Genomic DNA, 22407 nt, shown 5'->3' with positions numbered 1-22407 from the left:
CGGGCGGGGGGCGGGGAGGGGGCGGGAAGGGGGGCAGTGCCCCTGGGGGGCGGGGAGGGGGGTCAGTGCCCCCGGCGGGGGGGGGCCGGAGGGGGAGTCAGTGCCCAGGGCCGGGCAGAGACCGGCAGCGCTGCTCGGATGGGGCGGCAGAGCCAGGGCAGGTGAGCGGGGGGCTTGGGGGGCTCCCTGCTGGGGTGGGGGGGCTCCTCGGGGGCCCCGACATTGGGGGTCTCCCAGGCCCACCGGGGGTGTTCAGCGCTGGGATGGGGTTCAACAGCCGCCCTGAGAGAGGGTTTTGGGGGTGCTTGGGAGATCCGGGATGGGGGGAATGTTTCTGGGGGTCACCCTATGGTGTCCCCATTTTCCCGGGGGTCATCCGTGGTGTCTCTGGTTTCACTGGGGGTCACCCCGTAGTCACCCCAGTTTTGCTGGGATCGTGGCACAGCTGGAGCAGGGGGTGCTCAGCTGTGCCCCATTCCCCCTCCAGTGCTGACCCCCCTGTCCCCGTGTTGCCCAGGATGTGGCTGCTGGGGCTCCCCTGGGCGCTGGCCCTGCTGGTCACCATGGCCTCCTCCGGCCCCTCCGCGGACCCCCCGGACCCTGCGTCCATCTTTGCTGACCTGTCCCCAGAGGAGCTCCGGGCCGTGCGGACCTTCCTGATGGGGCGGGCAGAGCTGGGGCTGTCCCCGAGCCAGGGGGGGCCCCTGGCCAAGAACTCGCTGTTCCTGGTGGAGCTGCTGCCCCCCAAGAAGCGCTCGGCGCTGCGGTTCCTGGAGCACGTGGGGGCCCGGCCGCGGCGGGAGGCTCGTGCCATCATCTTCTTCGGGGCGCAAGCGGAGCCCAACATCACCGAGCTGGCCGTGGGGCCTCTGCCGCGCCCCAGCTCCTACCGGGTGCTGGGCTTCAAGGGGGGCCGGGCCGTGCCTTTCTCGGCGCGGCCGATGACGCGCTTGGAGTACGAGCTGCTGTACGAGGCGCTGGTGGCTGCCATGGCCCCGCTGGAGCCGCTGCTGCGCGAGGTCACCGGCTTCGGCTTCCAGAACTGCTCCGAGCGCTGCCTCACCTTCTCCGACATCGCCCCGCGTGGGCTGGGCCCCGGCGAGCGCCGCACGTGGCTGGTGATCCAGCGCTTCGTGGAGGGCTACTTCCTGCACCCCGCGGGGCTGGAGGTGCTGCTGGACCACCAGGACCCCGACCCGCGGCGCTGGGCCGTGCGGCAGCTCTGGTACAACGGGCGGTACTTCGCCAGCGTGCGGGAGCTGGCCGAGAGCCACGCACGGGGGACGCTGCCCCTGGCCCGCCTGCCCGAGCCCCCCGCCCGCCACCTCTTCTCCAGCTACGAGCCCCGCGGGCGCTTCGCCAGCGGGACCCCCACCGAGGTGCACGGCGCCAAGGTGTGCGAGCCGCAGGGCCGGCGCTACCGGCTGCGCGGGAACCGGCTGGAGTACGGCGGCTGGAGCCTGGCGTTCCGGCTGCGCTCCTCCGCCGGCCTGCAGCTCTTCGACGTGCGCTTCGGCGGCGAGCGCGTGGCCTACGAGCTGAGCGTACAGGAGGCCATCGCCTTCTACGGTGGCCACTCGCCGGCCGCCATGCAGACCAAGTACATGGACGCCGGCTGGGCCATGGGCGCCTCCAGCTACGAGCTGGCGCGCGGTGTGGACTGCCCCGAGACCGCCACCTTCCTGGACGCCCACCACCTCCTGGACGCCGACGGCCCCGTGCGCTTCCGCCACGCCCTCTGCGTCTTCGAGCTGCCCACGGGTGTCCCCCTGCGCCGCCACTTCGACAGTGACTTCCAGGGCGGCTTCCACTTCTACGCGGGGCTGGAGGGACGGGCGCTGGTGCTCAGGACCACCTCCACTGTCTACAACTATGACTACATCTGGGACTTCCTGCTCTACCCCAACGGCGTCCTGGAGGCCAAGGTCCACGCCACCGGCTACATCCACGCCACCTTCTACACGCCGGAGGGCCGGCGCTACGGCAGCCGCGTGCACAGCCACCTCCTGGGCAACATCCACACCCACCTGGTGCACTACAAGGTGGACCTGGATGTTGCAGGTGAAGGGCCCCGACAGCTCCTGACATCCCCTGGCCATGGGGAGGGCGCTGGGAGAGAGGGGCTGGACCCACGGAGGGTTCCGGCAGCTGGGGTGCCTTGTTCCCAGAAGGGTGGTATCACCTGGCCATCACCCACACCCTCAGATGATGATCCCCCTCCGTGGTGGCATCTCTGCAGCATCACATCCCTCCATGGTGGTGGAATCTCCCAGCCCTGGTGACATCTGGGGTTCCAGCCCTCTATGGTGGTGGCATCTCTGCAGGGTCCCAGCCCCCCATGGGTGATGGCATCTGCCTGGGGTCCCAGCCCCTCATGGTGGCATCTCTGTGGAGTCCCAGTCCCCCAGGGTGATATTTCCCAGGCCACATCCATGGTAGCATCTCCTGGTGTCCCAGCCCTCCATGGTGGCATCTCCTCAAAGGCCCTCCTCTCCACGCTGGCATCTCAAACTGCATCCCAGCCCTCCATGGCGGCTTGTTTGTGGGGTCAGTCTTCCATGGTGGTGGCATCTCAGCCCTCCATGTTGGCATCTCCACGGGGTCCCAGACCACATCCATGGTGACATCCCCGCAGTGTCCCACCCCTCCACGGTGGCACCTCCGCGGTGTCCCACCCCCACACTGGGGGTCTGTGCCACTGCACCTCCTCCACCGACACCCCGTCCCCGCAGGCTCCGGGAACAGCTTCGAGACGATGGACATTCGCTTCGAGAACATCTCCAACCCCTGGAGCGCGGGGGCGCGCGTGGTGCAGCCGTGGCTGCACCGGGAGCCGCGGCGCCGGGAGCGCGAGGCCGCGCTGCCGCTGGGCCGCCCCGCGCCGCGGTACCTGCTCTTCTCCAACCCACGCCGGCGCAACCGCTGGGGCCACCGCCGCACCTTCCGCCTGCAGCTCAGCTCCCACGCCGGGCCCGTGCTGCCCCGTGGGTGGCGCGAGGAGCGCGGTGTCACCTGGGCCAGGTGGGGCACGAGGGGTTCCACGGCGTGGGGAGGGGGCTGCACGGGGACTCCAGCATCACCAGAGGTGTGCTGAGGCACCGGCATCGCCCGTGGGGGCATGGTGTCCTTCCCCTGGTCACACCTTCCTGTGGTGGCACCTCTCCCTGCTGGCACCTCCCCATCCTGTCCCGGAGCTGGAGTAGGTCTTTGGGACCCTGGGAACCTCCAGACCTGACAACGCCCTTGGAGCTGGGAAAGCCCCTTGGGAGCTGGAGAACCCCATGGGGGTTTGGGACACCCTGGAGCTGAGGGGGCTGCTGGAGCTGGGGAACCCCTGGAAGTTGAAGAGTCCCTGGAAGTCTGGAAACACTGTGGGAGATGAGGAAGCCCTGGAACTAGGGACCTCCTCAAGATCTGGGGAGCCTCCCAGACCTGGGGACCTTCCAGGGTTGGGAAACCCCTTGGGAGCTGGGGAGTCCCTCAGGAGCTGAGGTGCACACAAAGCTGGGGACCCCCGGGCCCCTCACCAGCCCTGTGTCCCCTTGATGTGACTGGGCCATGGGTGGCACAGTGGGGTGACAAGGGCAGGGGTGGGACAGGGATCCCCCTGCCCCCGGGCTGACCCCGCCCCTCACTTGTCCCAGGTACCACCTGGCCGTGACACGGCGCCACGAGAACGAGCCAAGCAGCAGCAGCATCTACACCCAGAACGACCCCTGGGACCCCCCGGTCACCTTCGAGAACTTCATCCGCGACAACGAGACCATCGAGGACCAGGTGACACCGGGCACACGGGGCTGGTGGCTGCTGAGGGGCCTGGGGCGTTTCCATCTCCAGAGGGGGGCCCATCTCCAGGGTTTCCCCAGCTCCAGAGGGTCTCCCCAGCTTCCACAGGGTTCCCCAATGGGAGGGAGTCCCCAGTTCCTGAGGGTATCCCCATCTCCCACTGGTTTCCTCAGCACCCGTGGGGGGGACCCTGGTGCCACTGACACTGCGGTGTGTCCCCCCAAGGACCTGGTGGCCTGGGTGACTGTGGGCTTCCTGCACGTGCCCCACGCCGAGGACATCCCCAACACAGCCACCCCTGGCAACGCCGTCGGCTTCTTCCTGCGCCCCTTCAACTTCTTCAACGAGGACCCGTCGGTGGCATCGCGAGCCCCGGTCATCGTGCGGCCACTGGACCCTCCGAGCTGCTCCCGCCTGGAGATCCGGCGCTGGACCCCGCCCAGCCCCGGCGCCTGCGTTCACCCCGAGCCCTTCACCTATAACGGCACCTACCGCCTGGTGTGACCCGGGGACATGGGGACACTGAGCTAGGGCATGGGCCCTGTGCTGCGGGACAGATGCAGCAGAGCCACCTCCCCTGGCCACCTCCCCTGGCCCCAGCACCGCGGGGACACCGGTGCCATCAGGGCGTGGGACTTGTCACACCGTGTCACATGCTGCCACATACCAGGCCCAGTAAAGGCGGTGTCACCTCCTCTGACCCCAGCACCGGCACTAGCACCATGTGGGACACCAGTGGCACTGGGACACTGGGGTGTGGGATGTGTCACACTGTGCCACATGGCACCATGTGCCACCTGTCAGGCTCAGTAAAGGCGAAGCCAACCCTTCCACCCCCATGTGGGTCACCGGTGCCACCAGGACACTGGGCTGTGGGACATGTCACACAGTGCCACACGGTGCCATGTGCCAGTAAAGGCAATGTCACCTCCTCTGATGCTGGCACCGGCACCATAAGGACACTGGTACCACCAGGACACCATGGCATGAGTCATGTCACACTGTGCCATGCGGTACCACCTGTCGGGCTCAGTAAAGGTGATGCCACCCCTTCTGCCCCACAGGGGACCCCAGTGTCACAGGGACACCATGGTGTGGGACATGTCACATGATGCCACGTGCTGGGCTCAGTAAAGGTGATGTCACCTCGTCTGTCCCCGTCTCTGCCAATGCTGTGGCCACCAGGATGCCCCAACCTGTCCCCACCTGTCACGATGTCTAGTCACGGTGACATCCGAGGTCACTGTGCCTCCCCCCACCTCCCAGGTGGTGACACACAGAGCCGGGAGTCTCCGTCTGGTTTATTGGGGGCACCTACGCAGGGGTGACATGCAGGGGTGACATGGGACAAACACGGCACACGCTACGGGGCGGCCGGGGAGTGGCAGCCCCTCGACCCCCGCGTCCCCCTCCCTGTGCGTCGGGTGACACCGCCCTGTGACACCCGGCTGTGCGGGGGGAGCGGCCGGGGCTCGGGGGGACACACAGCCCAGCCGGACGGGAAGGGGCACACAGAGGCTCCCGACCCTCAGCCGGGACGGGGATGGGGACACGGAGCGGGGCACACACGGACCCGCCAGGCCCCACCGCGGCTCACACGCGAACGGGGGGGGGCTCCTGGCGGGGGGACACGGCGGGGACACGGCGGGGACACACACACAGATGGGGGGGGCAACACGCGTGTCCCAGCGCAGCGGGACCCCCCCTACACACACGCGACGTCCTGGGGACAGGACCCGGGACACACCCGTGCACACCTGTGCACACACACACCTGGGCACCCCCCCGCCGCCCCGGGGTCGGGGACGAGGAGGAGGAGGAGGAGGAGGAGGAGGAAGAGCAGCACAGTCTGACAGTCCAGGGCAGGGGGCCCCAGGATAAGGCGGGGTAACGGGGGGTCCCAGGGGCCCCAAGCCCCCCCGCTGGCCGCCGGCACCAAGGGCAGTGTCCGTGGGGGGCAGTGGAGCCCCCAGCAGGCCGGGGCCCGGGGCTGAGGGCTCTGGGGACCCCAGGTCCCGTGGTCGGGGAGTTCTATGTCCCCACCTTCTGGGGTTGGGGATCCCAGGGCTCTGGATGTCCCACGTCCTGGGCTTGGGGGTCCCACATGCTGGGGACAGGGGTCCTGCAGCTCCGGGGGTCCCACGTGCTGGGCTCCGGGGGTCCCAGGGGTCCCAGGGTGCAGGGGTCCGAGGACTCTGGGGGTCCCCCATTCCGGGGTTGGGGGTCCCAGGGCTCCAGGACTTCCAGGGCTCCAGGGGTCCTGTGTTCCCGAGTCAGGGATCCTGTGACTCCGGGGGTCCCGGGTCGTGGCGTCCAGGGCTGCCGGGTGCAGGGGTCCCACGCTCCGGGGTCAGGGGTCCCATGTCCTGGGCTTTGGGGGTCCCATCTCCCGGGGTCTGAGGGCTCCGGGGGTCCCACATTCCGGGGTCGGGGGTCCCGTGGCTCCGGGGGTCCCGCCGCGCCCCGGCGCTCCCATTAGCTGCCGGGGTCGGAGCAGTGTCTCTGGAGCGGGGGGGTCCCCGGGGGGGTCCCCGCGGGCGGGGGCAGCGCCCCGGGCAGGGAGCGGCGCCGCGGGGGGGGCGGCTCCAGCAGCAGCACCACGTCCGGGGGGTCCGGGGCGCGCGGGGGGCGCGGGACCTGCGGAACAAACAGGGGGGGTCCGCGTCGGGGGGGGACCTCCACCCGGCACCAGGGGCTCGGGGTGCCCCCCACCCAGTACCGGCACCCCCGTGGGTGACCCCCGTGCACGGAGGGGCCGGAGGACACGGCCACAGGCATGGGAAGGGGGAACCCCGAATCTGGGGAGCTCAGGGTGCCCCCCACTCAGCAGCAGGGGTTTAGCGTGTCTCCCCGACCCCTGCCCTGAGCCCACCACCAGCAGTGGGGGGCATGGGAGGGGCGTACCCTAAACCGGGGGGGGCTCAGGGGTGACCCCAACCCACAGAGCCTGTGTCACAGTGGAACGCCCCCCAGACCAGGTGTCCCCCCCCGGCGTCCCTCACCTCAGCCAGCGGCCGGATGGGGGTGATGGGCAGGGTGGAGGGCAGCGGCCCCGGCGGGGGCTGGTGGGGGGAGGCCACGGTGCTGTAGGCGGGAGGCACCAGCACCTGGCGCTGCAGCAGGTGCACGATGGAGGAGATGTCCGTGCTCAGCCGGGATTCCAGCCTGGAACGCCGTGCGGGAGCGTGGTCAGGACATGATGAGAACGGGACCCCCATCCCCGCCCCTCTGCCGGCACCCCCAGACCCCCAGCACCCGCCCCTGCACCCACCTCGGTGGGGATGGGGAGGATTCAGGCTGGGGTGAGGGGTCCCCCATTCCCCTCCCCAGTCAGGGCTCTGCAGACTCCCAAAACCCCCGGCACCCCCAGCCCCACCCCTCCCCCAGCCCCCCAGGACCCATAGCACCTCCCCTGTCCCACCCATCTCTCAGGTGGGACGGGGGGCTCAGCCTGGGGTGGGGGATCTCCCCTTCCTTCTCTTCCCACTCAGGGTTCCCCAGACCCCTTTGGCAATGGGGGGGCTCCCTTGGGGTCCCACTGGCCTAAGCCCCCCTCAGGTCCCACCTGAGCCCCCAGATTTACCTGTTGAGCTGTTTTTGGAGCAGATCCAAGCGGGATTCCAGGTTGGAGCGCTGGCGGCAGGTCAGGGTCGGGGGGGGATTTGGGGGGGCCCCGTGGGAACAACGGGGGAGCTCCTGGTACTGGCGGCCCCGGGTGTCACCCCAAAAACTGAAGATGTTGGAGACCCCCGAGAAGGCGCCTGGAAAATGAGGGCAGTGAAGGGGTTGGGGGGTGTGGTGAAGTGAGGGGGGAGGTCGAGGGATCCAGGGGTCTGGGGGAGGCGTGGGGAGTCGGGGCTGGGGCTTTGGGGGGGCTGTACAGCCTTAAAGAGAGACAAGAGATTTGGGACCCCCCTGCCCAACCAGAGACCCCTATCCCCACCTGAGGGGGTGCAGGGGCAGTTGCTGGAGGAGGGCTGAGACTGGGGGGTTCAAGGTTTTTGGGGGGGCTGTAAAACCCTGAGTGAGGAGGGCAGGACTGGGGGACCCCCATCCCTTCCTGAAGGTCACCTGGGAGGGGTCCAGAGGTGCAGGGGCAGGGAGTGAGTTGGGGGTCCAGGGGGCTGCGGGACTGAGGGAGTGCTGCAGTTTTGGGGGGCTCTGCAGGACCCTGAGTGGGGAGGGAAGGAATGAGGGACCCCCCAATCCCGAGCCCCCGACCCACCTGAGAGGGGGTTGCACATATCGCTGCTGCCCTCGCGTTCCTCGGGCTCGGGGGGTGCCGGGGGGGCACTGCGGAACGGGGACAGCGCGGTGGCCCCCGGAGGGGGCGCGGGGGGCTCCTCCTCGTCGCTGGAGCCGCAGCTGGAGGGGCTGGGGGGGTCCCACTCGGCCGGGCCTCGGGGGGCTCCGGGGGCCTGGCCCCCCCCGCCGTCCCCCCGCAGCACCCGGGACTCCCCGGGACTGGGGGCATCTGCCGGGGACAGGCCGGGGTCAGGGCTGGGTCACCGAGACCCTGGGGTCACCCCCGGGGGTCCCGGCCCCCCCGACCCCCACCTTTCTCGGGGCGCCGGCGGAAGGACAGCTTGCGGCGCCGGAGCCGGGAGAAGCCTCCGTCCAGCTCGTCACTGCCCGGGGAGCCGGGGATCATGTTGGTCTGCGGGGACACGGAGGCACGGCTGGGGGGCTGCGGGACCCCTCTGCTTCGCCAGGAAGCCCCCCAGATCTCTCAGCCCCTCACAACTTGCTCAGCGCCCCCTCCCTTGCTCAGGACCCCCCACCCAGAATTGCACAGAATCCCCCAACCTGTCCAGGACCCCAAGCCCTTCTCAGGGCCCTCCTGGCTTGCTCAGAATCCCTCAAGACTGCTTGAAACCCCTCAACCTGTCCCGAACTCCCCCAATTTCCTCAAGACTCCCAGTTTGCTCATGACACCGGGCGCGGGGGGGTTAGGTCAGAACCCCCCAAATTGGTCAGGACATCCCCAGCTTGCTCTGAACCCCCTTATTTGTTCAGGACCTCTAAGATCACTTGGACCTCCCAGCCTGCTCAGGACCTCCCATTCACACCCCCATTCCCCCCTCGGGCTCCCCCTCACGTCGCGCAGGTTGAAGGTGATCTCGAGGGTGCCCCAGAAGCGGTCGGAGAACTCGGGGTACATGTCCAGCACCTCGAGCAGGTCCTCGCGCAGGATCTTGTGCAGGTCGCAGTAGGTGAGTGCCCGCACGTCCGCCCGCGACTTCCCGGGCCGGGCGTGCAGGTGCAACGGCTCCCCGAACGTGTCGTTCTTACCTGCGGGGTGGGGGGGTCACTGGGGGGTCCCCGGGGGCTCGGGAGCTCAGCAGGGCCCTGCACTGCCCCGGCCACTCCTGCAGTGCAGCAGCTCCCAAAGGTGTCATTCTGACCTTGGGGGAACTGGGGGGGGATACCCGGAAGGGAGGGAGGGGTCACAGCCGGGCACTCGGGGTGTGACCAGGGCTGGGGGATCCCCCGGGGGCACTCAAGGTGACCCCAAAGCTGGAGGGGCTCCGGGACATGCAGGAATCACTTGGTGTCCCTGGGAGCCGGGTTGTCACCAGGGGGACACTCAGGCTGTGCACAGGACTGGGGGGGTCCCCCGGGGGGCACTGGGGTCCCCAGGATGTGGGGTGTCACTCTGGGGGCACCAAGAGCTGGGGAGACCCCAGCAGAAAGGGGGTCACCCCCTGGGGCACTGGGGGGTCCCCAGGAGGTGGGGGGTCAGTATGTGGCTCCCCCAGCACTGGGGTGTCCTAGCATGGGGGGGATCCCTTGGGAGGCAGGTGCGGTGTCACTCGAGGAGCGCCAGGGCGTCTCCAGGAGATGGAGTGTCACCCAGAACTGGGTGACCCCAGGACACCGCAGGACCCCTGAATGCAGTGGCTGCCCCATGGGGCACCGTGGGACCCCGAGGCCACTTCTGGGGGGCTCACCCAGGATGGCGACGACGACGTCACCACGCAGGATCTCGATGGAGCCGCGGGAGATGAAGTAGAGCGCGGTGAGCACGTCCCCTGCGTGCACCAGTGTGTCCCCGGGTGGTGCGTGGGTGGTCTTGAACTTCATGGCCAGCGCCCGCAGGCAGCCCTTGGTGGCCCCCCGGAACGGGGCGCAGTTCTGCAGCAGGCTGCGGTTCAGGTGCAGGCAGATGTCGGCCTGCAGGCACTCGGGGAAGCCCTTCAGCACCTGGAGGGGACCGGGGGGTCAGAGGGGGGCACAGGGGTCTGGGGGCGTCCCGGGGGCGTGGCAGGTTTTAGGGGTCCCGGGGGGTCTCACCACGTTCATGTCAACGCCGTTGGTGTAGGACCAGGCGTGCTGGAAACACTCCCTGAGGAGTGGGGGCAGAGGGCCGTGGGGGGTTTTAGGGGTGCCACGGAGGTTTTGGGGGGCGCCGGGGGCTCACCGCGTTCATGTCGATGCCGTTGGTGTAGGACCAGGCGTGCTGGAAGTACTCCTCGAGGCGCTGGCGCAGCGGGTTGGGGATCTGGTGGAAGCGGATGAACTCGCGCACCCGCAGCATCTGCGTGTGGTACCGCGCCGTGCCGGAGTACAGCCGCTGGATGATGGCCGACACGTTCCCGAAGATACTGGCGTACATCAGCGCTGGGGGGGCAGGGTCAGGGGGGCTCTGAACCCCCAGCCTCCCCCCAAGCCCCTACTGCCAGCCCCCGGGCCGGGGGTGCAGGGTCCCCTGTGTCCCCAGGTGCCCAAGTACAAGTGCCGGGTGGTGGCCGAGGTGTTCCCGAGGATGCTGCCGCACATCAGTGCTGGGGGGGCACGTTGGGGGGGCTCTGCACCCCCAAACCCCCACAAACCTCCCACTGCTGCCAGGGCTGTAGTCTGGGGTACCCATCATCATGGAGGGTGCCCACTGTCATGGGGTCCCCATTGCCACACGGGGTCCCCATCATCACAGGAGTCCCCACCATCATAGGGTCCCCCCTGTCACAGGGTGCCCACTGTCTCAGGGTGTCCCTATTGTCACAGGGTGTCCCCACCATCACAGGGGGTGTCCATCACCACAGAGTGCCCTTTGTCATGGGGGTCCCCATCAGCACAGGGGCTCCCATCATCATGGGAGTGTCCCCATCATCACTGGGGTGCCCCTTGTCACTGCAGTCCCCATCACCACCAGGGTCCCCACTGCCACCGGATCCCCATAACTGGGAGGTTTTCCATTGTCATGGAGTTCCCCATTGTCATGAAGGGGGGTCATTGTCACAGGGGTGCCAAGAGTCATCAGGATCCCTGTCATCAAGGGAATTCTCAGACCCCTAAGCCCACCCGTCCCCCAGAGCTGCCAAGGCCACCACTGCCCCATGTCCCCAAGTGCCACATCCACAGGGCTGTTAAATCCCTCCAGCAATGGGCACTCCACCCCTGCCCTGGGCAGCTGTGCCAGGGCCAGACAGCCCTTCTGGGGAAGGAATGTTCCCAATATCCACCCTGAGCCTCCCCTGGCACAGCCTGAGGCCGTTCCCTCTCCTCCTGTCCCTGTTCCCTGCCAGCAGAGCCCGACCCCCCCGGCTGCCCCCTCCTGTCAGGGACTTGTGCAGAGCCACAAGGTCCCCCCTGAGCCTCCTTTGCTCCAGGCTGAGCCCCTTTCCCAGCTCCCTCAGCCACTCCTGGGGCTCCAGCCCCTTCCCAGCTCCGTTCCCTGCCCTGGACACGCTCCAGCCCTCAAGGTTTCTCCTGTCAGGAGGGACCCAGAGCTGCCCCCAGGATTCCAGGGGGTCCCTCAGCAGGGCCAGCACAGGGGACAGTCCCTGCCCTGGGGCTCTGCCCACACTGGGGCTGGCACAGCCCAGGGGCCATCGGCCTCTTGCCCACCTGGGCACAGCTGGGCTCGTGTCCAGCCGCTGGCACAGCACCCCCAGGGCCTTTCCCAGGTTTCCAGCCCCTCTGCCCCAGCCTGGAGCGCTCTATGGGCTGGTGTGACCCACAGGCAGGACTCGGTCCTTCACCTTGTTGACCCTCACCCAGATGTCCCCAGCCCATGGATCCGGACCCCTCTGCAGAGCCTCCTGTCCCCCAGCAGAGCCACATCCCACCCATCCATGTCACCTGAGCACAGGCCACGAGCTGCCCCCGATCCCCAGAGCATCGGGGAGGGTGTCAAACAGGGCCGGCCCCAAAACTGAGCCTGGGGGTGCTCCTACACGCCCCCCGTGTGCGGGGTACAGATACAGGTGTCACACACACGGGTGTGGATGTGCACACGCAGGTTTGCACACACGCAGGCGCTCCCACACCCCACAGGCACTCACATCCGACCAACATGACGCAGATGGAGAAGACCATCTCGGAGTTGGTGTTGGGGGACGCGCTGCCGAAGCCCCCCAGGGTCTCACGCACACCTGGGTGCACACACAGGTGCTCACACACACACACAGGTGTGGATACACGCTCACACAGGTCTGCACACCCGCACAGCGCTCTCACACCCCACGGGCACTCACATCCGATCAACATGACGCAGATGGAGAAGATCTTCTCGGAGTTGGTGTTGGGGGACACGTTGCCGAAACCGACGCTGGTGAGGCTGCTGAAGGTGAAGTAGAGGGCAGTGACGTACTTGTCCTTGATGGAGGGCCCGCGGCGGGGGTCACTGCTGTTGAGGGGCTTCCCGATCTGCTGTCCCAGCGCGTGCAGCCAGCCCGTGCGCTGCCCCTCCACGTTGCCAATGGCGTACCAGATGCAGGCCAGCCAGTGGGCGATGAGCGCGAAGGTGCACATGAGCAGGAAGAGCACGGCCGCGCCGTACTCCGAGTACCGGTCCAGCTTCCGCGCCACCCGCACTAGCCGCAGCAGCCGCGCCGTCTTCAGCAGCCCGATGAGCGTCGTGGTCTGCAGGAACGGCAGGGAAAGGGTTACGGGCGAGTAGAGATGCCACGGGGACCCATGGAAGGGCGAGGCAGGGGTCCCATCCTCTCTCCCAACATCAGCAGCCCCACCAGCATCACTGTCTGGGGGATGGGAAAAACGGGGGGGTTGACAGTGAAGAGACACCCTCAGAACCCCGAAAGGGTGGAGGGCCCCTGCCCCAAGCCAGGCACCTCCATTCTGTGAGTCTGTCCCTGCCCCAGGTGCCCCCCAGGGCAAAGGTGTCTGGGGAGGGAGGAAAGCGGGGTCACCAGGACAGCGGTGGCAGAGAATTCCCACAGACCCCTGGAAGGGCAGAGGGTGCCATGAGCCCCTGTCCCCTCTCCTCATATCAGCCCCAGGCGCCTCCAGTCACCCCACCCAGAGCAAAGGTGGTCTGGGATGGAGGTGCAGGGGAGTCACCAGGGGCACTGGTGGTGTCCTGGCCTGGGGGTTCCCAGCACCCAGGGAACAGCACCCACCACACCAACACCCACCCCAGCACTGGGGGCACAGGTGGGACCCCCAAACACAACCCCCAGCACCAAAACAGCACTGCCCAGCCAGGGCACAGCCTGGCTGGTGCCATCTCATCCTGTGTCCCCTGCTCACCTCCTCAGAGCCAGAGCCGAAGATGAGCAGGTCGAAGGGGATGGCGGCCACCATGTCGATGAGGAACCAGCCCTTGAAGTAGTGGATGGCGATCTTGGCGGGGTGGCTCACCACCTCCTCGTTGGAGTTGACGTAGGTGGTACGGAAGTTAATGAGGATGTCGATGATGAACATGATGTCCACAATGAGGTCCACGACGTTGAGGGGGCTGCAGGAGTACCCGCAGTGGTGGCGCTGGGCCTCCTCGGAGTCACTGAGCAGGAAGGCGGCCGAGTAGGGAGTGAAGATGGCCGTGTAGATGACCAGCAGCAGGATCAGCCAGTCCCACACGGCCTTGAAGGGGCTGTAGTGCAGGATGGTCCAGCGGTGGATGCGTGGCGCCTGCAGCTTGTACTCGGGGAGCACATCGGCACCCAGGGACAGCACCTGGGGCAGGGGAGACACGGGGGGTCAGTCCTGCACCCCAACACCCCACCGGATTTAGCCCCTCAGACCCCAGACCCCAGCCAATGTGGTGCCTGGGGATGTGGGTTGGTGGCTTTGGCCACGGTGGGTCAGTGCTGGACCCAATGGTTTTAGAGGTCCTTTACAACCTCAACAGTTCTGTGACTCTCTGGGGTGAGGTGGGACCCCAGCATGGTCCAGGAGGGGTCTGGGGGGGCCACAGGGGGAGCTCGGACCCCCAGCCTGTGGAGAGGTGGAGACCTGGGTCAGGGGTGTGGGGTCAACACTGGATCTGATGGTCTTAAAGGTCCTTCCCAAAATCAATGGTTCTGTGGCTCTGGGGGTGCAGAGGGAGCCCAGCACAGGCGATGGGGGGTGCAGGGACACCACCATGTGTGACCAGGGGGACAGCTGGAGGGCATGGGGGACAAAGCCCCCCCACACACACCACAGAGCTGCCCCACAACCCCCTCCTGCCCCACGAATACCACCAGGGCAGTTCCCACCCCAAACACTCAGGAACATGATGCTGCCCTGTGCCCCAGCTCTGGCCCCCCAGCTGTGGCCATCCCCAGCATCCCCATCAGGGGGCACGGCCTCCCCTGGCACTTCCACCTGGGGAGCACAGACCCCTCCACTCATCCCAGTCCCCCTGCAGAACACCTGGACATCCTGGGGGCACAACTCAGGGATCTTTGGGGGGGTCTTAGCCATCCTCGGGGGTGCCTGGGGGTGGTCCACAGGGTCCATCATCATGCACAGCCCCACGGCAAGGGTGAGAGGCAACAGGGGCTGACCCACAGCCCCCCCCTCCAGCGGCCACAGCCTCCCGTCTGCCCTATGGGGGGTCACTGTCCCCCTGCACTCCCTGGGGGTCCCATCGCCCCTCCGTGCCCATCGTGGGGCTGCTGCAGCACAGGGAGGGGATGGGCACCATCACCCCTCACCCCATCAGCCCCCAACCCCGAGAGCACCACTGGGGGGGGTCCCCAGTCATGCCGAGCCAGAGCTTTATGTAACCCCCCAAACAAGTGCCGAGGACACAGCCCGAGCCCCCCACAGCCACCGCCAGGCCACGGATGGGCACAGTGCCCCCCATGCAGCAACCCCCGCCCCCCCGTGCTGCCTCCCCCCGGGGGGCGCGGGTAGAGGCGATCCCGGTACCTTCTCGTCCTGTCCGTGCCCGGTGCCGTCGCGGCGGAGCCCCAGGCAGGTGCCGCAGAGAGGGACCCCGGGCATGGGGCAGGGGCGGGGGGGGGGGCCCGGGCCGGGGGGCCGCAGGGGAGCCGCCCGGGAACTCCTGGAGCAGCTGCAGGAGCGCGGGCAGCATCCTCGGCGGGGGCAGGGGTCAGCAGGGGTCAGCCCCCGCCGGCCCGTGGGCACCAGGGACACCCCCACCCCGGCCCCGTGGCCATCGTGTGCCTCGGGACCAGCAGCGGGGACCCTCGGTGGCAGCGGGGACCCTCGGTGGCAGCGGGGACCCCCGGCGCGGCGCGCGCCAGCCACGCTCCGCCAGAGCCGACAGGAATTATTGGGGCGGAAATTTTTCCCAGGCTGCTCCGCTGCTGCTGCCACGGTCATGGCCAGAGCTGCCCCCCGGGCCCCCCATCGCCCCCCAGCCTCTCGGCACACGGTGACACGCGGTGACACACCGGAGGGGTCGGCGACACCACGGGGACACTGCGGGTGCCCACGGGCGACAGGGCACGAGGTGGGACATGTCACAATCCCCCGGCATCCCCTGGACACCCTGAGGGCACCCTGAGGCACCCGGGCACCCCAATGGCACCAGCGCCTGCCCCAGGTGTGGGGGGGGGACAGCGCCGGCAATGAGCAGGGTGTCAGGGTCCACGCACACGCAGGGACACGCCAGGGACACGCCGGGAGTGTCCCCCCACCCGTGCGGTGCCCACAGGCTGGGATGCGGCTCCCAAAACATGTCCCCCACTGCCACAGCCCCTCCCAGGACCCAGGGCCCCGGAGCCACCAGCCTCGGTGGCCTCGTGGGGCAGCGGGAATAGCCATGTGGTGATGGGATATGTAGTGCTGGGGACACACGGCGACAGTGCTGGGCACAAGGGGATGGCACTGGGACACGCGGTGGGTGACACGCGGCGACAGAGGCACACACACAGCGCCGGGGACACGCAGTGACGGCACGGGGACACGCGGTGATGGTGCTGGGACACACAGGGACACAGCGCCGGGGACACGCAGTGACGGCACCGGGGCACATGGTGACAGCGCTGGGACATGCGGTGACACGCGATGACAGCGCTGGGACACACAGCGGCTCCTGCGTCACAGCCGCCACCCCCACGCGGGGGATTCCCGTTGCCACCCGTGTCCCCGTGCACCGTGTGACGGAGGGACGAGGCCACACGTGGCCTGTGTGCAGGGGGGCCCAGTTCCCACCCCCTTCCTGGGGGGCTGCACCGCAATGCTCCCCACGTGTCCCAAGCGTGTCCCTCTGGGGGTGTGATGGGTGCCACGGGGACACGGGGGGGTGACAGGTACCACGGCGCAGAGCCCCCCCGGTGCCAGCAGAGAGCAGGGGTGTCCCCGGGGGGGTCCTGGAGGGGGACCCCAATCCCAGAGTCGCCGAGGCCCCTTTGGCTGTGGCTGTGCCGGGCGGCTCCGGTGTGAGCGGGGGCGGAGGGGGGGCCGGGGGGCGGCTCCAGCCACCAGCCGCTCCTGCCGCTAAATTTATCGCAGCTGCCACGGCAAAGTGGGACAAATCCCGGCCTGCGGCGTGGGGGGCGGGGGGCCCCGGGCCGGCCCTGGGGGAAGAGGGGGTCCCGCCGTCTGCAGGGAGAGACCCCGGGCCCCCCCCCGGGCACCACCGGCTCCCTCCCCGAACCGTGCGGCCCCCACGGGCTGGGGGTGGCCCCACACCCCACCTGAACTCGCCCTCCCCCGCCTGACTCCTAACTGGGGACCCCCCGGCCCTGCAGGCAGCTGGGAAGGGATGGATGTCAGAGGAGAGTGACCAGGACCCCCACTCAGTCACAGCCCCCCAAAAGACACCCCCAACGCATCAGCCCCACAGATACGCCTGTCAGTCTCCCCAAAATGCACCCCCGCCCCACCACCTGGTCAACAACCCCAGCGCAGCCCATGCCAGTCCCCGGGAGGGCTCAGCCCGGGGTGGGGGACAGTCCTGGCATCCCCCTCTCTGTGCCAGCCCCCCACACACACAGTGGGGACACACAGAGTCCCCCGTGACGCCCAGCCGTGGGGCCTCCAGGCCCCCAAGTGGCGGGGCAGCCCCCAGCCCAGGATGTTCCCCAGCCATGGGGATAGTCCCCAGCCCCTACCCGCGCCCCCCAGGCCCCCTGTGCCAGCAGGGCTCGGGGGTGCCATGAGGAGGGGTTGGGGACATCGCCCCACACACTTGTGGGACCCCCACCCCTGGCGCATATGTCCGGAGGGGGCCGATATGCGGCGACATCCCGAACCCCCCGGGCTGGGTGCCCGCCCCCGCCCCGACACCCGTCAGTCACGGTGACACAGATGGCGGCGGTGCCAGTGACACGTTCGGCAACACGCGGCGACACGTCCCGCCCTGGTGACGCGTCCCCGACACCTGCGGTGACACCGACACCCCCCGCCCCCCCGGGACACCCGGCGCCGCACCTGCCGCGACCCAGACACCTGCGCCCACGGCGCACCCCAAATACCCCGGGCCGGGGCAGGGGGAGGCCCAGACCCCCCCGGGGCCCCGACAGCCCCCCGACACCCTGATCCACCTCCCTGCCCCCGGACGCTCCCCTCAACACCCCCGGCGCACTGACACCCCCTCTGTCACTCCCCAGTCCCTGCTCCCCGTGGCGGGACCGCCCAGCACCGCTGCAGTGCCCCCCCCGGCAGCTGGCAGGGACCCCCACCCTTGCTCTGGCAGGTACCTGACAGACCCCCAACACCTGCCCAGCAGGTGCCCCACAGCCACAGACCCCCAACACCTGCCCAGCAGATGCCCCATAGCCACAGACCCCCAAATCCGGTCCCAGCACGTGCCCAGCACCCAACACCGACATTGGCAAGTACCTAACAGCCATGGATCCCCAAAGCCCCCGTGGGCACCCAACACTTGCCCTGGCAGGTAGCCCACACCTTCCTGGGTACCCGATATCTGCCCGGGTACCCCACACGCACCCCAGCACAGGCCCCGGCACCCACCCAATGCCCATCAGGGTCTAAGACCCCCAGAGGTCACAAACCTGAACACTGACACCCACCTTGTCACTGGCCCTGGGGGGCTTGGACCCCCGGGGACACCCCCAGCCAGACGGACACTGACCCCCCATGACACTCCTGTCACCTTGCAGGTGTCACCCAATGCGGTCACCACCAGGGCGGCACTGGCTATCAGCCAGGTGACACCTGACCACTGTGGGGACACCCCGACACAGAAGACACCCCAATAGGACAGACATCCCGATGCTGGGGAACCCCCCCTGCTTCCCCTGACCCCACACTACTGTCCCCCCAGGGTGGCATTGGGGGTACTCACGGCGCTGAGCTGCGGCGTCGCAGCACCCTCGGGACCCCCCGACATGGGCACAGGGGACGCAGGGCCACCCTGGGCGGGCAGCGACAGTGGCACCCGCTGCCAGTGGCACCCGTGGCAGGGTGGGGGACAAGCCCCGTGACAGGGTGACGTCCCTATGGGATGGGGTGACGTCCCTGGGGGGCGGTGCACCCGCCCCAGCTCCGACCCCTAACCAGTGACGCTGGCACTGACCCACACCCACCCCAAAGCCACGGGCCACTGGCAAGGGAACGGCTACGAGGACCACCTGGGACACACTGGCGACCACTTGGGACAGAGACCACGCCAGCCACGAGCCGTCACCTCTCGCCACACCACAGCCACCACGGCACAGCTGGACACAGCACTGGGCCTGGCCCTGGAACCGGGGGGGCAGTGGGGGCCCATGAGGGGGTTATGCGCCCCAACCCCCGGGGGGCAGTGGGGGACCCCAGATCCCCCTGGACCCCCAGAGTCGCCCACCATAGCCACCAGTGCCCCCCCCCCAACTCCAAGCGTGGGGGCACCCCCGGTACCCCACACCCACTCACGGCGGGATGAGCCGCGGGACCCGCTTCCCCAAGCGGGGGGGACACTCCAGGCCTCCTCGGGACCCCCAGCCCTCCCGCAGCCCTTCAGAGCCGCCTGCTGCGACCCCCAGTGCCATCCCCCTGCTCATTGTGTCCCCATTGTGACACCCCCGGGACCTCACACCCACGCGTGGCAGGATAAATTGCGGGTCCCTGTTCCCGCCGTGGGGGGAGACCCCCCCCGAAAAACCCGAGACGACCAAACCCATCCAGAGAGCCCGGCCACGATCCCCGGTGCCCCCCTCCCTCCCACTCCATCCCGGCACGGGAACACCCCCGGCCCCTGTGCCCGCGTGCTGTGGGACGACCGCGGGACCCCGCTTCCCCCGCGGGGGGACCCTCAGATCCCCCCGGTGCCCCTCAGAGCCGCCTGCCGCGACCACCGCTGTCTCCACCGCTCCATCCCCTGCATCCCGGCATGGGGACACCCCCGGGACGCTGTGCCCGCGCCTGGTGAAAGGACCATGGGACCCCGTTCCCCTAACGGGGGGGACTCTCCCGAGAGCCCCCAGATCCCCCCGGTTACCCCCAGAGCCGCCCGCCGCGACTCCCGGTGCCCCCCCGCTCCGTGTCCCCCCTGCCGGTGTGGGGACCCCGAGCCCATGTGCGACGCTACAAATCGTGGGTCGCCTTTTCCCTCTCGGTGGGGACCCCCGGCCCCCCTCAGCCTCCCCGTACCCTCCTGTACCGCCAGGATGCACCCCCGACCCCCCCGTACCTCCTGTGCCACCAGGCTGGACACCCGGACGGCCCGGCGGACCCGGTCCCGCCGCTCCCCGTCGGGGCGGTCGCCGCTGTCGCGCCGAGCCGGGGCCATGGCCGCGCTCTGGGGGTCCCCGCGCCGCCCCCCGGCCCCGCGCGCGGCAGATGGAGCGGGGCGGGACCCCCCGAGCCCCCCCCGCCGCTCGCTCCCGCCGGGCTCCCCCCGGCTCCAGCCGTCGCCACTCCCCGGAGGAGGGACCGGGAGCGCCCGGGAACAGCCCCGCGGGGACACCGGGACGAGGTGGGGCACGGGGGTCCGCGGAACCGGTGTCTCCCCTGTCTGCTCGGCCGCCACCCCCTTCCCCGCTGCCAGCTGGCACCTGCAGCCCCCCACGCCCCACAAGGGATCCCCAAGACGTCACTCGCACAGCCCTGTCAGCAGCGGGATGGGGACAGTGATGGTGGGGACAAGGACAGTGACGGGGACAGGGACGGTGACGGTAGCGGTGAGCTGGCCCTGGCAGCCCCGGCTGATTCACGGCTCCCGGTGTTCTCATGTCCCTGGCCACTGCCCAGGCCTGGCAGTGCCCCACGGCTGCGCCCTCCCGGCCCCCCCGGGCACCCCCAGCCCCAACGAGGGGGGATCTGGGGGGCAGCGCCCAAGCCCACCCAGCCGGTGCCAGCGGGACTCGTCCCGGCAGTGGGGGGGTCCCTGGTGTCCCCAGCCCGCCACCAACAGCCAGTGATGCCCCAGTGGCACCCCCGTCTGGTGACACCGCCGGGTCCCCACACACCCTGGGTGGGTCTGGGGTCCCCCAGCCCTACCCTGCCCCACCCAGGGATCCCCGCCACGGCAGGCCAGGGGTCCCCGGGGGTCCCATGAGTCGTGGGGATGCCACGGCCACCCCAGGCCCTGCCACTGTCACCCAGGGCGCGGTGACCTTGACGGGCGCTTGGCTCCGGCCCCGCGGGTGAATCACGGTGCCGCTGCAGGGACACCCTGTCCCCCAGTGCCACCGACCCGTGGGAGTCTCCGTGCCCGAGCCGGGGACACCCCCACGCCCCCAGTTCCTGTGTCCCCTGTGCCCGCGTCCCCAGTTCTGCCCGACTGCACAGCCGCGGCACGAGACGCCCTCGCCAGTGCCGGGGGGCAGAGCCCGCCCGGTGACCGCAGCCGTGTTCCCCCGTGCCACCTCATGGCCCCCGTGGCGACGGCGGGGGCAAGAGAGAGTGCAGCGTCACCCTGGAGGCCCAGTTAATCAAGGCCGAGGCAATCAAGAGGCTCCGTGAGGAGCTGGGGAGTCGGGGACGCGGAGTGAAGGGGTGCCACCCCATAGAAGGGTCCCTCCAATCCACAGAGGGTCCCCTCTCCCCACCGAGGGCGCCGCGGCTGCTCCAGCACCAGCGCGGGGAGCGCCCGGAGCCCCGGCAGCAGGGCCTGGAGTTCCAGGTCGGAGCGGGAGTCCCCCACGGGGCCCCCTCACGTGTGCGGGCAGGTGCGGGGCCGGGGGGACCCCGAGGGGGTCGGGCAGATGCGCCGGGGCTGCTCCGTCCCCCGCCAGCTGCCGGGGACCCCGGGGACAGCCCCGGGGCTGCGCGGGAGGCTTGGGGACACCGCGGGGCGGGGCAGGCAGCGGATCCCCCATCCCGCACAGCCCTCCGGGGATGCCCGGAGCCGCCGACCCCCCGGCTCATTAGCGGGGGGACAACCAGGGTGTAATTAAGCGGCGCCTCCTGCTCCCGCGGCAGATGGCGGTTACACAACGGGCCGCGGATTAGCGGCCGCCGCCAGCACCCGGCACCCGGCAGGCACGGCACCGGGGCGAGGGTGAGGGGTGCCGCGGCACCGGGGGGTGTCTGCCTCCTGCGCCCCGCTGGGAGCCCCCCGGGGACTGTCCCGAACCCGACTGCCCCCAGCCACGGCACCCAGCGCACCAGAACACCGCGGTCACGACCCCTCGGCCAGTCTCCCCGAGGGAGCCGGTGCCACGGGAAGGTACAATGGCCCCGGCCCCGCCACCTCGGCCCCTCCGGCCTGCCAATGGTGCCCCCTGCACCTCCTCCCAGTGCCTCCCAGTGCGCTCCGGCACCTCCCAGTACGCTCGAGCTCTCACTGGAGCATCCCCTGGGCTCTAGCAATGCCCCCAGCACCACCAAGCCACCTTGGCATTGCCTGGCTACCTCCAGCAGCACGTTGGCACCGCCCGGCCACCTCCGTCACCACCCGGTCACTTTGGCACCATCCGGACACTTTGGCACCGCCCGAACACCTCCAGCACTGTACATCCCCTCCAGCGCTGCCTGGACATCTTGTCACTGCTCAGGCACTTTGTCACTGCTTGGCCATCCTGGCACAGCCTGGCCACATCATCACTGCCTGTCTGCCTCTGAAATTGTCCGGACACCTCGGTACAACGCAGCCATCTCTGCACCACGTGCCACCTCCAGGAGCATCTGGCCACTATGGCATTCCTGGTAACCTTTGTCACCACTTGGCCACCTCTGGCATCCCCCGCCACCTCCAGCATCACCCAGTCAGCTCAGCACCACCCAACTTCCCTCAGGGTCTCACCTGTGCGACCTGTCCCCATGTCCCCCCTTCCCCCGGGCAGGGTCCCACCTGTGTGACCTTCTCGGTGACGTTGTGGGTGCGGTCGCGCAGTTTGGTGGGGGCAATGATGGGGTGGGGGGCCGGGGGCGGGGCCAGGAGCCCCCCCGGCTGCAGGTCCATGAAGTTGAGGGTGATCTGGGGGATGCGGCCGATGGCCCGGAACCGTGCCAGGTCCGAGTCCGACGTGGAGTTGAGCAGCACGCTGTGCACAGCGGCCACTGCGCCTGCGGGGACACACTGTCACCGGGGGG

General features: G+C 69.3%; 2 protein-coding genes across 4 annotated transcripts in view; one reads left to right on the top strand and one right to left on the bottom strand.

Moving 5' to 3' along the window:
- The window catches only part of AOC1 (amine oxidase copper containing 1), a 5277-nt gene extending 339 nt beyond the window's left edge, over nucleotides 1–4938 (top strand). Inside the window, exons 1-5 of one of the 2 annotated variants that reach the window (XM_042022269.1) lie at nucleotides 63–161; nucleotides 518–2061; nucleotides 2733–3021; nucleotides 3645–3777; nucleotides 4012–4938. In XM_042022269.1, the coding sequence (XP_041878203.1) occupies nucleotides 139–161; nucleotides 518–2061; nucleotides 2733–3021; nucleotides 3645–3777; nucleotides 4012–4290 (2268 nt within the window). In that variant the 5' untranslated portion in view covers nucleotides 63–138 and the 3' untranslated portion in view covers nucleotides 4291–4938. Of the gene's footprint in view, nucleotides 1–62; nucleotides 162–517; nucleotides 2062–2732; nucleotides 3022–3644; nucleotides 3778–4011 lie in introns of those variants that run through there. The other variant, XM_042022270.1, reaches the window with a different exon arrangement.
- Nucleotides 4939–5067: 129 nt separating this feature from the next.
- Nucleotides 5068–19673, bottom strand: KCNH2 (potassium voltage-gated channel subfamily H member 2). 2 transcript variants are annotated; one of them, XM_042022267.1, is made up of 11 exons: nucleotides 19562–19673; nucleotides 13279–13704; nucleotides 12264–12651; nucleotides 10208–10407; nucleotides 9738–9990; nucleotides 8885–9078; nucleotides 8344–8443; nucleotides 8012–8260; nucleotides 7370–7547; nucleotides 6789–6951; nucleotides 5068–6423 (listed from the first exon to the last, which is right to left on the bottom strand). In XM_042022267.1, exons 1-11 carry the CDS (start codon nucleotides 19658–19660, stop codon nucleotides 6262–6264), a joined length of 2412 nt encoding a protein of 803 aa, XP_041878201.1. In that variant the 5' UTR covers nucleotides 19661–19673; the 3' UTR covers nucleotides 5068–6261. The 2 variants fall into 2 exon arrangements, with proteins under 2 accessions (XP_041878201.1, XP_041878200.1); XM_042022266.1 differs by lacking the exon at nucleotides 19562–19673 and adding an exon at nucleotides 14887–15318.
- Between the last annotated feature and the right edge of the window lie 2734 nt (nucleotides 19674–22407).

This window comes from Corvus kubaryi, unplaced genomic scaffold (assembly GCF_017639235.1).
Source record: "Corvus kubaryi isolate FWS band 111438036 unplaced genomic scaffold, C.kubaryi_AGA036_p1.0 37193, whole genome shotgun sequence".
NCBI lineage: Eukaryota > Metazoa > Chordata > Aves > Passeriformes > Corvidae > Corvus > Corvus kubaryi.
Note: the sequence above shows the minus strand (reverse complement) of the source record. Positions and strands in the feature narration are given on the sequence as shown.

Bases quoted from the DNA above. Each gene is read 5' to 3' on its own strand.
- KCNH2 (XM_042022266.1), bottom strand. From the start codon at position 15,303: ATGACCGTGGCAGCAGCAGCGGAGCAGCCTGGGAAAAATTTCCGCCCC. The intron at 10,408-12,263 runs GTGAGTGCCCGT...CTGCCCCCCCAG, and splicing joins CTGCGTCATGTTGATCGGAT to CGCTGATGTACGCCAGTATC. The intron at 7,548-8,011 runs GTGGGTCGGGGG...CTCATTTTCCAG, and splicing joins TATGTGCAACCCCCTCTCAG to GCGCCTTCTCGGGGGTCTCC.